Source organism: Cervus canadensis, chromosome 2 (genome assembly GCF_019320065.1).
Source record: "Cervus canadensis isolate Bull #8, Minnesota chromosome 2, ASM1932006v1, whole genome shotgun sequence".
NCBI lineage: Eukaryota > Metazoa > Chordata > Mammalia > Artiodactyla > Cervidae > Cervus > Cervus canadensis.
The window spans coordinates 79549248-79565228 of record NC_057387.1 but is presented as its reverse complement, the minus strand read 5'-3'; the positions used below and the strand labels follow the sequence as shown (position 1 = coordinate 79565228).

Genomic DNA, 15981 nt, shown 5'->3' with positions numbered 1-15981 from the left:
GGCTCCACACCAGCTCATACTGGTTGCTGCAGTTCCAACCCCAACTTCTCCTGAAAGAAGTAGTTTCTATTCCCAAAGTAACACTGATAGAGATCCAGGTAGAAGGCAAATATTTTTGGAAGGATAGGAAAAGATACGCCTTTATTCCTAAAACATTTATTGAATACCCAATGTGTACATAGCACTAGCAATGACAACTCCAGTCTACTATCCTAATGGCTGCACTGTCTTGAGTGTGTGCTTTCATAAAGATGAAAAAAAAAACAAGTAAAGTCAGTATCTTTTACCCAAGTTCACTACAGAGCTAACTGCTAGCTCTGTAATCAGAGAAAAACATTGACTATTCAACTCCAGCTACATGGAACCTGTAACTATTAATAGTATGCAGAGATTTAATCTATAAGAATAGGTACATTTACCTACAAGTTTCACAAGAATTTTTTTTTTTAAATAAAGTACACTCACCCAAGGCAGGGTATCCAAGGTAAAATCGATCTGCTCCCAACCATCCAAGGAAAAGAGAAAGTGCAACTGCCACCTTGTATGAATAGCCATTCCTGCACAGAATCAGAACCTGAATGTCACATTCATATATTTCCAACATGAAAACATTTTAGAAAATAATGTTAATTATTACTGTTTGTTAATCAGTTCATTCATCCATTCAATTAATGCTTTTTGGGTGGCTACTGAGTGCCAGGGACTATTTCAGGCTACTGGGATATATAAATAAGCAGAAGAGATAAAAATTCCTGCCTTTAAAGAGCTTACAGTCTAGTGGCAGCAAGTAATAAACCTAAGTGAAAGTCTCTCATTTGTGTCCAACTCTTTGCGACCCCATGGGCTATACAGTTCATGGAATTCTCCAGACCAGAATAATGGAGTGGTTAGCCTTTCCCTTCTCTAGGGAATCTTCCCAACCCAGGGATTGAACCCAGGTCTCCTGCATTGCAGGAGGATTCTTAACCAGCTGAGCACAAGGGAAGCCCAAGAATACTGGCGTGGGTAGCCTATCCTTTCTCCAGGGGATCTTCCCGACCCAGGAATCGAACCGGGGTCTCCTGCATTGCAGGTGACCAACTTAGTTCTTTACCAGCTAAGCTATGAGGGAAGCCCATAAACCTAAACATATTTTAAAAAGAAACTGTGTGTTAGAAAGTCATAAAGAAGGACTTCCCTAGTGGTCCAGTGGTTAAGACTGTGCTTATAATGCAGGGGGCCCAGGTTCGAGCCCTGATCAGGGAACTAGATCCCATGTGCTGCAACTAAAATATCCTGTATGCAGACATGAAGATTGAAGACCCCACGTGCTGCAACTAAGACCTGGTGTGGTCAAATAAATAAATATTAAAAAAAAAAAAGAGTCATAAATGCTATGAAAAAAGAAGTGGATTAGGTTGTATAGGGAATTCAGAATGCCAGGGATACAGATAAGGGCCATTTAAGTGGAGTGACAAGAGTAAGCTTCATTGAGAAGGTGGTAATTCAGCAAAGACCTAAGGGAGGTAAGAGATTTAGCCATGCCATGCCTCTGATGGAAGAGTGTCCCAGACAAAAGAAACTGCTGTTGCAAAGGCAGCCTACCTGGCGTGTTCAAGGTCTATTAAGGAAGCACGTGTAGGAGGAATGGAGGAAGGGGAAGAACAGAAGGAGACAAGGTCAGAGAGAGAACAGGGCAAAGAGGGCAGATCATGCAGGGCCTTGAAGTGCTATAAAAACACCATCTTTTACTCTGAGAGATATGTGAAGCCACTGCAGAGGTAAGCAGAGGTATGGTGTGAAAATAGTCACTCTAGTTGCTATGCTGAAGATAGACTGAAGGGGAGTATTTGTGAGCTATTGTCACAATAAAGTACAACAAACCTTCCCAGATGAAGAAGAGACGAAACCAGAAAAGAGTAACAGTGAGGAATAAGTAAAACCAAGAGTGTGGTGTCAACATGGATCTACTGTATAACACAGGGAACTCTTCTCAGTGTTATGTGGCAGCCTGGATGGGAGGGGAGTTTAGGGGAGAATGGATACATGTATATGTATGGCTTAATCCCTCTGCTGTCCACCTGAAATTATCACATTGTTAATCGGCTTTACTCCAATACAAAATAAAAAAGTAAAAAATAAAAAAAAGGTGTGTGGTATTTTGGAAGTCAAGTGAAGTCAGTGTATTAAGAAGAACAGAGTGATCAACTGTGCCAAATGTGACTGATGGATGATATAAGAGTGCCTGAGAATTTACCACTAAATTTAACCAAGAGGAGAGCATTAGTGACCTCACCAAGAGCAGTTTTGGCAACAATGAGGACAAAATACAGAACAGAGCAGCCTTAAGAAAGACTGGAAGGGCCATAGCAGCGCCTGTGACTCTGTTCCATCCTACAGCACCCACAAATCTGGCTCTCCCCTGCCCTCACCGCTACAGCAGAGTCCACAACCCAGGCAACCCCACTTGTGGCAGAGAGACCTGCCATCCTGGTGTCCCTGGTGGTGATGCCAGTAACGACAGCAGCTCTTGCAGCATCAGGGCACCAGTAACCCCTGAGGAAAGAAGCAGAGATGATAAGGGCACTGGTGACACCTCTGGCAGAGGTGATAGAGAGTAGAAAGTGCCAGTTAAATATAGCCAGAGGCATCGCAGGTAAGAGAAGCCAAGCTATAAACTGTGCTGCAGTGCCATCTACTGAAAAACAAAAAAAAGTACTCTAATTACCAACCTGTTGAACTGTTAGAATCAAAGTAAATAAAGCTCTACCTAAATGAGAAAGGTATTCACTACCTCAAGCATGCCAGCAAAGGAACAACTCATCAAGCACCATGAAAAGCCATAGTAACACAGCATCAGAAAAGAAAATGACAATTCTCCAGAAATCAAACTTAAAATCACAGAAGACAGTGGTCTCACAGAGAATTCAAAATAGCTATCAGGAAGAAACTCAACATGCTACAAGAAAACAGAAAAGCAGTTCAATGAATTAAGGAAAAAAATTAATGAAAAGAAGGAATATTTTATCCAAGAGACTGAAAGAAACTCTTAAAAAAGAACCAAACAGAAGTTACGAAGCTGAAGAGCTCAATAAATGACATGAAGAATGGCATTAAAAAACACTGGAAATAGAGTAGACCATATGGAAGAGAGAATTAGTGAGTTTAAAGACAGAAACTGAGAAATGATTCAGGTGAAAGAGGAGCAAGAACTAAGTCTTTTTTTTTTTTTAATGAAGAAGCTACAAGAACTATCCAACTCCATTAGAAAGGCGAAATAAGGACAATGGGTATACCAGAAGGAAAAAAGAAGGAGAAGGAAACAGAGCTTATTGAAGGAAGTAATAGCTGTTCAGCTCAGTCACTCAGTCATGTCTGACTCTGTGACCCCATGGACTGCAGCACACCAGCCTTCCCTGTCCATCACCAACTCCCAGAGCTTGCTCAAACTCATGTCCATCAAGGTGGTGATGCCATCCAACCATCTCAACTTCTGTCGCCCCCTTCTAAGTAGTAGCTGAGAATGTCTCAAATCTGGGAAAGGGGCTAGATATACAAGCCCAAGTAGCAAATAGAACACCTAAAAAGACCTTCCCCAAGACACATTAAAACTGTCAAAAGTCAATGACAAAGAAACAACTTTAAAGGCAGCCAGGGGGAAAAAAGATAGCAACCTACTAAGGTACCCCCACTAGATGATCAGCAGATTTCTCAGCGGAAACTCTATTGGCCAGGACAGGGCAGAATGACAAACTCAAAATATTGAAAGATAAAAACTGTCAGCCAATAATACTCTATACAGCATAAGTTTCATTCAGATACAGGGAGAAATAAAGGCATTCCCAGACAAACAGAAGTTGAGGGAGTTTATCATCACTAGACTTTCCTTACAAGAAATGCTGAAAAAAATTCTTCTACTTGAAATGAAAAAGCAAAAGTACAAAAAATTTTAAGCTAATAAATAAACAGAATCAGAAAACGGTAACTATATATCAGAATAGGTTGCTGGGAATTTCTTGGTGGTCCAGTGGTTAAGACTCTGCACTCTGAATGCAGGGGGCCCCAGTTTAACCCCTGGTCAGGAAACTAGATCCCACATGCCACAACTAAATATCCAGTATGTGGCAACAAAGATCCTTCATGCTGCAAGGAAGACTCAGCACAGCCAAATTAAAACAAAACACAAATCATTAAAAACATGTTGTTAAACACCTAATTATAGCAAAGATTAAAGGATGAAAAAAATAACTATAGCTACATCAATTTGTTAATGAATTCACAGTATTCTGTGCTGAGACATATTTGTGACAACAAAAATATAAAAGGGAAAAAGGAAAAAAGAGGCAACCTCTATAGGAATATGAGGATAGATTACTACCAACAGGACTTCCCTGGTGGCTCAGCGGTAAAGAATCTGCCTGCAAATGCAGGAGACATGTGTTTGATCCCTGGGCTGGGAAGATCCCACATGCCGAGGAGCAGCTAAGCCAGTGTGCCACAACTGCTGAGACTGTGCTCTCGAGTCCAGAAGCTACGTACTGAGCTCATGTGCTGCAACTACTGAAGCCTGTGCAGCCCTAGAGTCTGTGCTCCATAACAAGAGAAGCCATCGCAATGAGAAGCCCGTATACCACAACTAGAGAGTAGCCCCCATTCACCACAACGAGAGAAAAGCCTGTGCAGTAACGAAGATCCCAGTATAGCCAAAAATAAATAGATAAAAATTTTTAAAAAGATACCACCAACAGAAAAAGGACTATCTTTGAGATGTTTATGCAAACCTCATGACAACCACAAAAACAAAAATCTAGAGCAGAGACACAAAACATAAAAAAAAGGAGAGAAAACTGAGAAAAACATCATAGAAGACTACCATTTCCTTGCACAGAAATGAAAAGAAAAAGAAACAATGGAATTACAGAACAACCAGAAAACAAAAGATAAATGGCAATACCAAGTCCTCATACATCAATAATCACACTAAATGGGAACTTCCCTGGTGGTCCCGTGGTTAAGATTGTTCTTCTGTTGCAGGGGGCATGGGTTCAATCCCAGGTTGGGAAACTAAGATCCTGCATGCCACACAGCATGGCAAACACACACACACACACATGCACCCTCTCTGAATGTAAATAGATTGAATTCACCAAGCAGAAGACACAGAGTGCCTGGATGGAGTAAAACATAAGACCCAACTATATGCTGACTCTAGGAGACACATCTCAGTTCTAAGTGAAGGGCTGCAAAATGATACTCTAAGCAACTGGCAGCCAAAAGAAAGCAGGCGTAACCATACTCATATCAGACAAAACAGACTTCAGACCAAAAAAGTTAACAAAAGACAGAGATGGGCATTATATACTAACGATAAAGGGTACAATTCATTTAGAAAACATATTTATTAATACATATGCACCTAACAACAGAGCACCAAAATATATAAAGCATATAACTGACTTAAAGGGAGAAACTGACAGCATCACAGTGAGAGAAGGAGATGGTAACAACCCACAGTAAATGGATAGATCACACAGACAGAAAGAGAACAAGGAAAACTCAACCTTAAATGAAACACTAGACCAAAGAGACTTAATAATAGATGTATACAGAACATTCTATCCAAAATCTGCAGAATACACATATTTCTTAAGGGCACACAGAATGTTCCCAAGGATAAACCATCTGCTGGGGCACAGAACAAGCTTTAATAAATTTAAGAAGACTGAAATTATATCAAGTATCTTTTCTGACCACAATGGTATGAAACTAGAAATCAATTTTAAGAAGAAAGCTGGAAAAGTCATAAATCTGTGGAGACTAAACAACAAACTATTGAACAACTATTGCATCAGTGAAAAAATTAAAGAGGAAATTTAAAAAATATCTGAAGAGAAAGGAAAATATAACATAGCAAAATCTCTGACACACATGTAATATCAGTACTAAGAGAATGGTTTATAGAAATACAGGTCTACTTCAAGAAACAAGAAAAACCACAAATAATCTAACCATACATTTAAAGCAACTAGAAAAAAGAAGGAAAAAAATGAAGCCCAAGATCCGTAGAAGGAAGGAAATAATAAAAATGAACTTGGAAATAAATGAAACAGAGACTAAAAAGAAAATAGAAAAGATGAATGAAACTAAGAGCTGGTTCTTTGAAAAGATAAACTTGACAAACCTTCAGCCTGACTCACTTAAAAAAAGAAAGAACTCAGATAAGTAAAATCAGAAATAAAAGAGGAGAAGTTACAATGGATATCAAAGAAATACTTGGTTGGCCAAAAAGATCATTTGGGTTTTTCCATGGCATCTTATCCAGAAAGAACTTTTTGGTCAACCCAATATAAAGGATTATAAGTGACTACTGTGAATAGCTGTATGCCAATAAATTGGACAGCTTAGAAGAAACAAATAAATTCTTAGAATCATACAGCTTTCCAAGACTGAATCCATAAGAAATAGAAAATTTGAATAGCCCAATTACCAACTAAGAGATTAAAATGGTAATCACAAACCTTCCCCAAAACAAAAGTCCAGGACCAGATGGTTTCACTGGTGAACTCTACCAAACATTCAAAGACTTAATACCTATCTTTCTCAATCTCTTCCAAAAAAATGAAGAGGAGGGGACACTTCCTAACTCATTTTAGAAAACCAACATTACTATGATACCAAAACAAGACGAGGACATCAAAAGAGAAGAAAATTACAAAACAATATCTCTGATGAACACAGATGCAAACATCCTCAACAAAATATTAGTAAACCAAATACAACAATACATTACAAGGATTATATACCATAATCAAATGGGATTATTACAGGAATGCAAGGATGGTTCATTTGCAAATCAATCAATGTTATATATCATATTAACAAAGTGAATAAAAATCATATGATCATCTCAATTTATGCAGATAAAGCATCTGACAAGATTCAACATTCATTTATGATAAAAAAAAAAACTTTTAATAAAATGAGTATAGAAGGAAGGTACTTCTATATAGTAAAGCCCATATATAATAAACCTATAGCTATTATATTCAGCAGTGACAAATTGAAAGCTTTTCCCTCTAAGATCAGGGACAAGATAAGGATACCCACTCTCAACACTCTTATTCAACATAATACTGGAATTCATAGCCAGAGCAATTAGGCAAGAAAAAGAAATAAAAGACAACCATATTGGCAAGGAAGAAGTAAAGCTGTCACTGTTTGTGGATGACACAATTTTATATACAGAAAACCCTAAACATGCTGCAAAAAAAAAAATTATTAGAAATAATAAACAAATACAGTAAAACAGCAAGGTAGAAAATCAATATACAAAAATATGCTCTTTTATACATTAACAACTAGAAGAAAAAGAAGTTTAAAAAATCCCATTTACAATTGCAACAAAAAGAATGGAATACCTAGGCATAAATTTAACCAAGGAAATGAAAGACCTGGACACTGAAAACTATAGGAAATTATTGAAATTAACTGAAGAAAACACAAAGAAATGTAAAAATATCCCATGCTCATGAATTGGAAGAATTAACATTGCTAAAATACAAATTACCTAATAGAATCTACATTCAGTGCAATTCTTATCATACAACTCAATTACAACAAAACAAACAACCTGATTTAAAAATGGGCATATGATCCGAACAATTTTCCATTTAAGACATGGCTAATAGGCACTTGAAAAGAAGATGTTCAATATCACAAATCATCAGAGAGATGCAAATTAAAACCACAATGAGGTTATCACCTCACACATTAGAATGGCTATCATCATAAAAACAAGAAAAAACGAGATGTTGGAAAGGCTGTGGAGAAAAAGGGAATACTCATGCATTGTTGGTGGAAATGTAATTTGGAGCAGCCACTATGAAAAACAGTATGGAGATTCCTCAAAAAATTAAGAATAAAATTACCATATGATCTAGCTATTCCACTTCTAGGTATTCATCCAAAGAATAAGGAAATACTAATTCAAAAATATATATGCATTCCAATGTTCACTGCAGCATTATTAACCTTAGCCAAGATGTGGAAACAACCTAAGGCCACTGGTGAATGAATGGATAAAAAGATAGATACACATATCTAAACATACAAGACTACTACTCATTCACTAAAAAAAAAAATCTTGCCATTTGTGACAATATGGACAGATCTTGAGGGCATTGTGTTAAGTGAAAGAAGTGAGATAGAGAAAGACAAATATCATATGATTTCGCTCATGGCTGGGCCTGAGCCTTGCAGAGACAATGGGACATAGTGCATGCTCATGCTCAGCTATGTCCGACTCTTTGTGACCCCATGGACTGTAGCCCACCAGTCTCCTCTGGCCATGGGATTTTCCAGGCAAGAATACTGGGGTGGGCTGCCATTGCCTCCTTCAGGGGATCTTCCTGACTCTGGGATTGAACCCGTGTCTTCTGTGTGTCCTGCACTGTAGGGGGATTCTTTACCCGCTGAGCCATCAGGGAAGCCCATTTTGCTCATATGTGGCACATACAAAAAATTAGTAAATGAATAACAAAAAATAACATGAAAACAAATACACTGAAACAGAAGATACTGGTAGTCCCCAGAGGTGAAGGCAGGTGGGAGGTGGATGAAATGGGTAAAGGGGATCAACTGCATGATGATGGATGGGAGCTAGACTTGGTGGCAAACAGCCTGTAGTATATATAGAAGTTGAATTATAATGTATACATGAAACATGTTACAAACCAATGTTAACTCAATAAAAAAAAAATTGGAAAAAAACTAAAGAAAAGAAGTATTAGATGATCCTTTCAAGGAGTTGCTACAAATAAGAGTAAAGAAATAAAGAGGTAGTTGGAATCATCATATTAAAGTCAAATCTGATCATGTCTCCTGCTTATAATCCTATTTTTTGCACTGCACTCACAATTAAGACATTCTCAGGGAGTTGGGGGAGACAGTAAACAGCCCAGAAATCCTGTCTATGCATCTAATATTACAAGGATGTCAGATTTTGCAGTGACGGCAGTAGTGCCCTCTCTACATTGAAATGGATCACCAGAATAGCAGTAGAGAAATAAACTGGGAGGCTTGGTAGAAACTCAAGTGATAATCTACTGGCTACTAGCAGTGGAAGAGAAAAGGAAACAAAACTGGGAAATATTGAAGGCAGAAGCAGCCAGACTAAATGTAGGGAATGAGTCATTCTTTGGAGAACGACTCCAAAGTTTCTCCTTAAGGAACTGGATAGAACAGCTGCATTCACTAATACAAAGGAGGAAATGATTGAAGGAAGAGACAATAGATTCAGTTTGGGATCTTTATATAAAGATGGTCTGAGAAACCAAAGGGGTGGATGAATGAAGAAAAGGACCAAAAACATAATCTTGGGAATATCAAGATATAAGAAATAAGGAAAAGAATAGGAATCAAAGGAAATTGCGAAGTATGTTTTATACTCTAAGTCAAGGAAATAAAGTATTTTAAGAAAAAGGAATACCAAATGCTGTAGAAGGATTAAGATACAGACTATAAATATCCATTTGATATAGTAACAAAGATCGCTGGTGAATTTTAGTATGGCCAAAAGCCATGCTGCATTAGACTAAAAATTCGTAAAAGATAAATATTATAAAAACAAGCCCCTCAACAAGCTTGGCTAGTAAGGGGAATTAAATTAGAAAAGCAGGGATTGATATAAATAAATCACCCTGAAGAATAATCTAAAAACTGGTGGTGCAGCAGAGATATACCTAACTGCTCATCAAATCATTTTGCTTTTTCTCACAGACATGCAGCTACATTCCATGCGCACCTTGTTTTGCTGTGCTTTGTGTTAATGTGCTTTACAGATACACTGAGTTTTGTTTTGTTTTGTTTTTTTTACAAATTGAAGGTCTGTATCAACCCTTCACCAGGCAAGTCTGTCAGTGACATTTTTTCAACAGCATTATTTTTAAATTAAGGTACGGATTTTTGGACACAATGTTATTGCACACTTAATAGACTACACATAGTATAAACATAACTTTTATATACACAGGGAAACCAGAAGATTCGTGTAACCTGCTTTATTGCACTGATCTGCAACCAAACTCAAGATATCTCTGAGGTATGCCTGTGTATTAATATTCTAGCTCACTTTGCAGTTAAATGCAGCCATCACTTAGATCTGGCCAATGGAATGGGGACAGAAGTGACGTAAGCCATCATGTACACCATGTCTGGTCCATAAAACATGTCTATAGGTGTTCCATCTCTCTCCATCTGTTAGCTGAATGGAAAAGACTCTAAGGACTAGAGGAAGTAAAGTCACAAGATGAAAGGTACAAGACCCCTGCATGTCTGCATGGAGCAACTATCACTTCCTTTACCTCATGCAGACCTCCGAACCAACACAAATTGGATTATGATATGAATGAGAAATAAAATTTATTGGGTTAAGCCACTAAAATTCTAAAGGCATCTGTTAAAACAGTTAGGTTGCTCCAAATAGTGTAGATGGGCAGTATAAACAGGTGTGACTTGGTAACTGATTAGACATAGTTAATAGACTTCAGTTGCTAAAGAATACCTTATGGAATGGCCACATCTGTGATATTAAGATGGAGTTTTAATCACGTATCAATATTATGAAAGGATATGCCAACAGGAGAAGGAAAATATGTAAACTGGAAAAGGGAACATTCAATGAATTAACAATTTGTCAGTGAGTCTTCAGTAGCTGACCAGCAGGTGGTTGTTTGAAAGGCACATACTGAATATTCTGATAGAGGAAAGTAATGTATTAGGTTATATTACTTTTGTGATTTATCATTAAAATTATCCATCAACCTAACTCCTTTTGTTCTGATTCAATGCTCTTCCAGCAAATCCTATTTTGAAATTTTGGACTTTACTATAGGAGAGAAATAAGTTGACCAGTAGGCTTGGAGTATCTAGTTTCCTTGATAATTATATTTCTTATCACAATTGACATGAATGTCTTGTGAGCATGATTGGTATAGCTCAGTTGCATTTCAGTCTAATCCACTCAGAGACATTAAAAGAAAAATCAGAGTTAACTTGGAAATTAAGTGGCAGATCATTGTGATGTGAACATTACAGGTAAAATGAATCTGCAGTGTCCAACCTGAGTGGTTCTTAACAAATGTTTTCTTGGACCACCAACACTTAACAAATTATTTGTCATTTGGAAATATCAACCTATAAATTTAAAAACTGACTAAATCATATCTAAGTACTTTGAAAATAATTTCTCTTAACAATTATTATTTTACTAATGAGAAATCTTAGAACCCAAGAAGCTTAAGTGATTGGATTACACAGCAAGACAAAATCTAAAGCTCCTCATTAACTTTGTAAAGTAGGGTCAAAAGAAAAGAAAAAAGACTCCGGTAGTAATTTCTAAGAATTCTAATGGAACTTGTAGAAACAAACAGTGGCCTTTATTTATACAACTGCAAAATAGGTACCATTATATAAAATGCAACAACATACAGTAAGAAGTAAAAATACAATGCTAGGAATTAATAAAAATGGGTGAAACTAAATCATGCTTTCAGAACAAAGTAGAAATATAAGAATAAACTGTCAGCTTTACTGCAGCAAAAACAAACAGCAAACTTAAAAGTTCTTTAAGCTAAGAATATTTCCAACAAAACAAAGTCATTTGTCTTAATATAAACAAACTAACTTCTGAATTGTTAAACATTATCATTCATTATCCAAACCAATTACAAAGAAACCAAGTTTCAAAATGCAAATGATTACTAACTAGCATTCTTTAAATACTGTAGGTATGCAGTCCCTTATTTGCACTCAAGAAAGTCCCCACATTTTGAAAACAGAATTTTTTCATAATCCATTTGGTAGCATAAACTGACTGAACTGACATGGCCTGAAGCCACTCAGTCTGTTTATCCCATACAGTGAACTACTAAGCTTTACTTTGTTGGTAAACTGCATTTTTAAAACAATACACACACTTAAAATAGAGGTTTTCTGACAAAAGCAAAAAGATAAAAAGTTTGTATTAGTGCAGGATTCTCCTTATAAATTAACTCTACTCTTCATTCCACTCAGCTGAGACTAACTCAGGCATGTAAATCAGAAAATTTAGCTTCAGTAATATACTTACACATTTCGGCAAGATATAGGCTTGAGAAAACCAACTTCGTTTCCAGTAAAATGTGTTTCGTTGCCACCAAAATCCTTACAAGTTATGTTAGGTGCTGGAAAACACTGTACTAAAGGCAGAAAAAAGCAAGAATACATTATTTCTTTTTCCTGTGGAAAATTATGTAATTATGCTCTTTTCCTAAGGCTAGCAATGCACACAAGGAAATCTAATGTTCAAACCAACCACCTCCCAATATATGATATGAGATTTTAATTTGGATAGGAAAAGCTATATTATATATATTCATGTACAAGATAAGATAATGTTCAATCTCCTGCCCCTGACAAAGATGACCAAAGAAGAATTGCATAACATTACTGTCCTTTACTTCATCTCTAGGGTGAAGAATACTTCTCGAATTTTTTGTTGGTAACTCATCAGGCAATTCATTACATAAAACATAATCTGATTTTGTATTTTCAGGTTATAAAATTCTTATAGATGATACCTACAATAAACTAAGATTCTTCTTTATTATAAATAACTTTTTATTTATTCTAAATGGGTTTGCTTCTCCATTCCCTCTAGGATTTGATGTAGTATGTTATCTCAGCATTTAGTAATTTGATCTTTATTCACAACCCAGATGACTTAAGAAGAGGAAGTAACACTTACAGAGCTTACTATGTGCTAAGCAGGTACTGTCCTGAAGCTTTTATGGCCTCATCATATAAAGTAAGAACTTTGGAATGAGAATCACCTATCTGTACATTGCCTCTTTCAGAAACTTGGATTCCATGTAGATAAAAGTAGCACTAAGATCATAAGAAGATTACTGTGGGGATTAAATGTGATATAAATGATGTAGCATAAAGCTGAGCACTTAGTGGGATGCATGAGACAAGTGCTTGGGCCTGGTGCACTGGGAAGACCCAGAGGAATCGGGTGGAGAGGGAGGTGGGAGGGGGGATCGGGATGGGGAATACGTGTAAATCTATGGCTGATTCATATCAATGTATGACAAAACCCACTGAAATGTTGTGAAGTAATTAGCCTCCAACTAATAAAAAAATTAAAAAAAAAAAAAAGCTGAGCACTTAGTAGGCAATCAATAAAGGTTAGTATTTTTCACTCCTTCACCATTTCTGACTAAAAGGGTACTAATACCTTTAGGCTAGTTTCAGGAAATGCTTATCTCTATGCTTAATATCAATGATTATAATTTTTTGAGAAAATGAAGATAGAACTTGCTATAATAGACTAAAAAAAAACCCCACAGAGACCCCAGTCTTTTATTATGAAAGAAAAATAAATGGTATTTATTTTCTGTCTACTTTATAATTACCTTAAGATTTCCAACAAATCACTGTCCTTTTTTAGGCCAGGGTAGTACATTGAGACGGAGAAGGCGATGGCACCCCACTCCAGTACTCTGCCTGGAAAATCCCATGGATGGAGGAGTCTGGTAGGTCCATGGGGTTGCTAAGAGTCGGACATGACTGAGCGACTTCACTTTCACTTTTCACTTTCACACATTGGAGAAGGAAGTGGCAACCCACTCCAGTGTTCTTGCCTGGAGAGTCCCAGGGACGGGGAAGCCTGGTGGGCTGCCGTCTGTGGGGTCGCACGGAGTCGCACACGACTGAAGTGACTTAGCAGCAGCAGTACATTGAGAGAATGATGCTAGGAAAAATACCCTGTAATGACTTTGCACTCTTTGGTTGTGTTACTGGTAGTTCAAACTATATCGTCCCATAAACTTTACTTATTTAATGTGTTTAGATTTCCAACACAAGAAGGTGCTTATGCTAAAAAGCACAGATTCAGTAAAACTGAGAACCATTTAGATAAGAAAGAAGGTAATAAAATGAAAGGAAGAGAGAGTGAAGAAATAATTATCCTAGGAAACAACTAAGGGAAGACAGTGTAATTGATCACAAATTTAGCTTAGAGGCTCCTGGTAGTAAGGCAACTGTGATATAACTGAAAGCATACCAATTCACCTCTAAACCACTGTGGGAACTTGGTTTGGTACATGACACAAGAGTAAAGGAATGTAATAGAGAAGGTCCTTAATAATAAGAACCTTTACAAAACAATAAAAGTTTTCCACATAGCCTTTTCTCACACTGACTTCAGATATAAGCAAGGGCTTATAATGTTAGGATTGACAGAGATAGGGCAACAAAAGTCAACAGATGATTTATATGTAGCTGTCTGGCCATTTGCCTTGAGACAGGGATAAAGCTTAATGATTTCTGTGAATCAATTATTATCAAGTCCCTTAAGTTATATCTCTTGGTCTGCCATCTTAGGTCATGCTTTTGACTGGCGCTATATGGCAGACAGCTTCCCAGGCAACACAGTGGTAAAGAATCCACCTGCCAATGCAGGAGACACGAGAGAAGCGGGTTCAATCCCTGGGTTGGGAAGATCCTCTCAGGAGGGCATGGCAACCCACTCCAGTATTCTTGCCTGGAGAATTCCGTGGACAGAGAAGCCTGGCGGGCTACAGTCCATGGGGTCACAAAGAGTCAGATACAGGTGAGCGACCGAGGAGCATAAGCACAAGCATGTAGCAGACAACTCAAAACACCTGAAATGCTAATGCATTCTCTATGTCACCGACTGACAGGAGAGGAGTGTGCTCTGTTTAAACGGTGGAGGAATGACAGGAAGTAATTTTGCTTTTCAGGGGATATTTGGCAATGTCTTGAAACGTTTTTGGTTGTCACTACTGGGAAAATGATACTGGCATCTAGTGGATGGAGGCCAGGATGCTTCTAAACCTTCTACAAGGCACAAGATCGCCTCCTCACAATAATTATCTAGCCCCAAACATTACTAATACTAAGGTTGAAAAACAATGCTCTAGATCAGCTGTGTTCAAAAAATTTTGCTCACATACTCCCTAAAATTTTTTAAAACTATATATTCCCTCACACATTTTTAAATTGACATCTAAAATTTTTCACCATGGATTTAAATGGCTGGGAAAAATTTTATTTCCACCATACTGTAAATACTGCCCTTAATATTGAAATATTATAGCATTCTTTACAGTGGACTCTAAACACAGCAATTTGATATGTATCATGATCCAATCAAGAATATGAAAGGGCTCTTCTTTTAAATTCAGAAATTTTACACTAATTGTAGGAAAAAATACACATATAATAAAAGCTGATTCTCACTGATGTATGACAGAAAACCACAAAATTCTGTAAAGCAATTATCCTTCAACTTAAAAATTAAAAAAAACAAAACAAAAAAACAACTGAGGATCTGGAAACTGATTATTGTAAAGACATACTGTGGGCTAAACTGCACTCTCCCAAAAAGATATATTGAAGTCCTAACCCTCAGCACCTCAGAATGTGACCTTACTTCGAAATAGCATCTTTGCAAATTTAAGTTTGCAATCCAACTTTGCATCCAAATTAAGATGAGGTCATTGGGGTGGGCCCTAATGCAGTAAGATGGGTATCCTTCAAAAAGGGGAAAGTGAACACACACAGGCAGAAGATGCTGTGAAGGCATGCAGGCAGGATGCAGTATGAAGACAGAAGCAGAGATCAGACTGATGTGGAGCTTTCCCTGGGGGTCCAGTGATTAGGACTTGGGACTTTCACTGCTGAGGACCCAGGATGATTCCCCTAGAGGCTTTGTCCAATATACTTTGCTTTAGAGAAATGCACTGTTTTTTGAGATTACAGCTTCCTTTACAAAATTTTGAAAGATTAAACATTTATGGAGGTGGGCATGCATGCTTGTCAGTCATATCTGACTCTCTGTAACTTCATGGGCTGTAGCTTGACAGGTTGCTCTGTCCATGGGATTTCCCAGGCAAAAATAGTGGAGTGGGTTGCCATTTCATACTCCAGGAAATCTTC

General features: G+C 37.4%; 1 protein-coding gene across 1 annotated transcript in view; it reads right to left on the bottom strand.

Moving 5' to 3' along the window:
• The window catches only part of TM2D1 (TM2 domain containing 1), a 46838-nt gene that overhangs the window by 21643 nt on the left and 9214 nt on the right, over positions 1 to 15981 (bottom strand). Inside the window, exons 3-4 of the mRNA XM_043461139.1 lie at positions 12107 to 12215; positions 466 to 557 (exon numbers count right to left, since the gene is read on the bottom strand). Coding sequence (XP_043317074.1) covers positions 466 to 557; positions 12107 to 12215 — 201 coding nt within the window. The remainder of the gene's footprint in view (positions 1 to 465; positions 558 to 12106; positions 12216 to 15981) is intronic.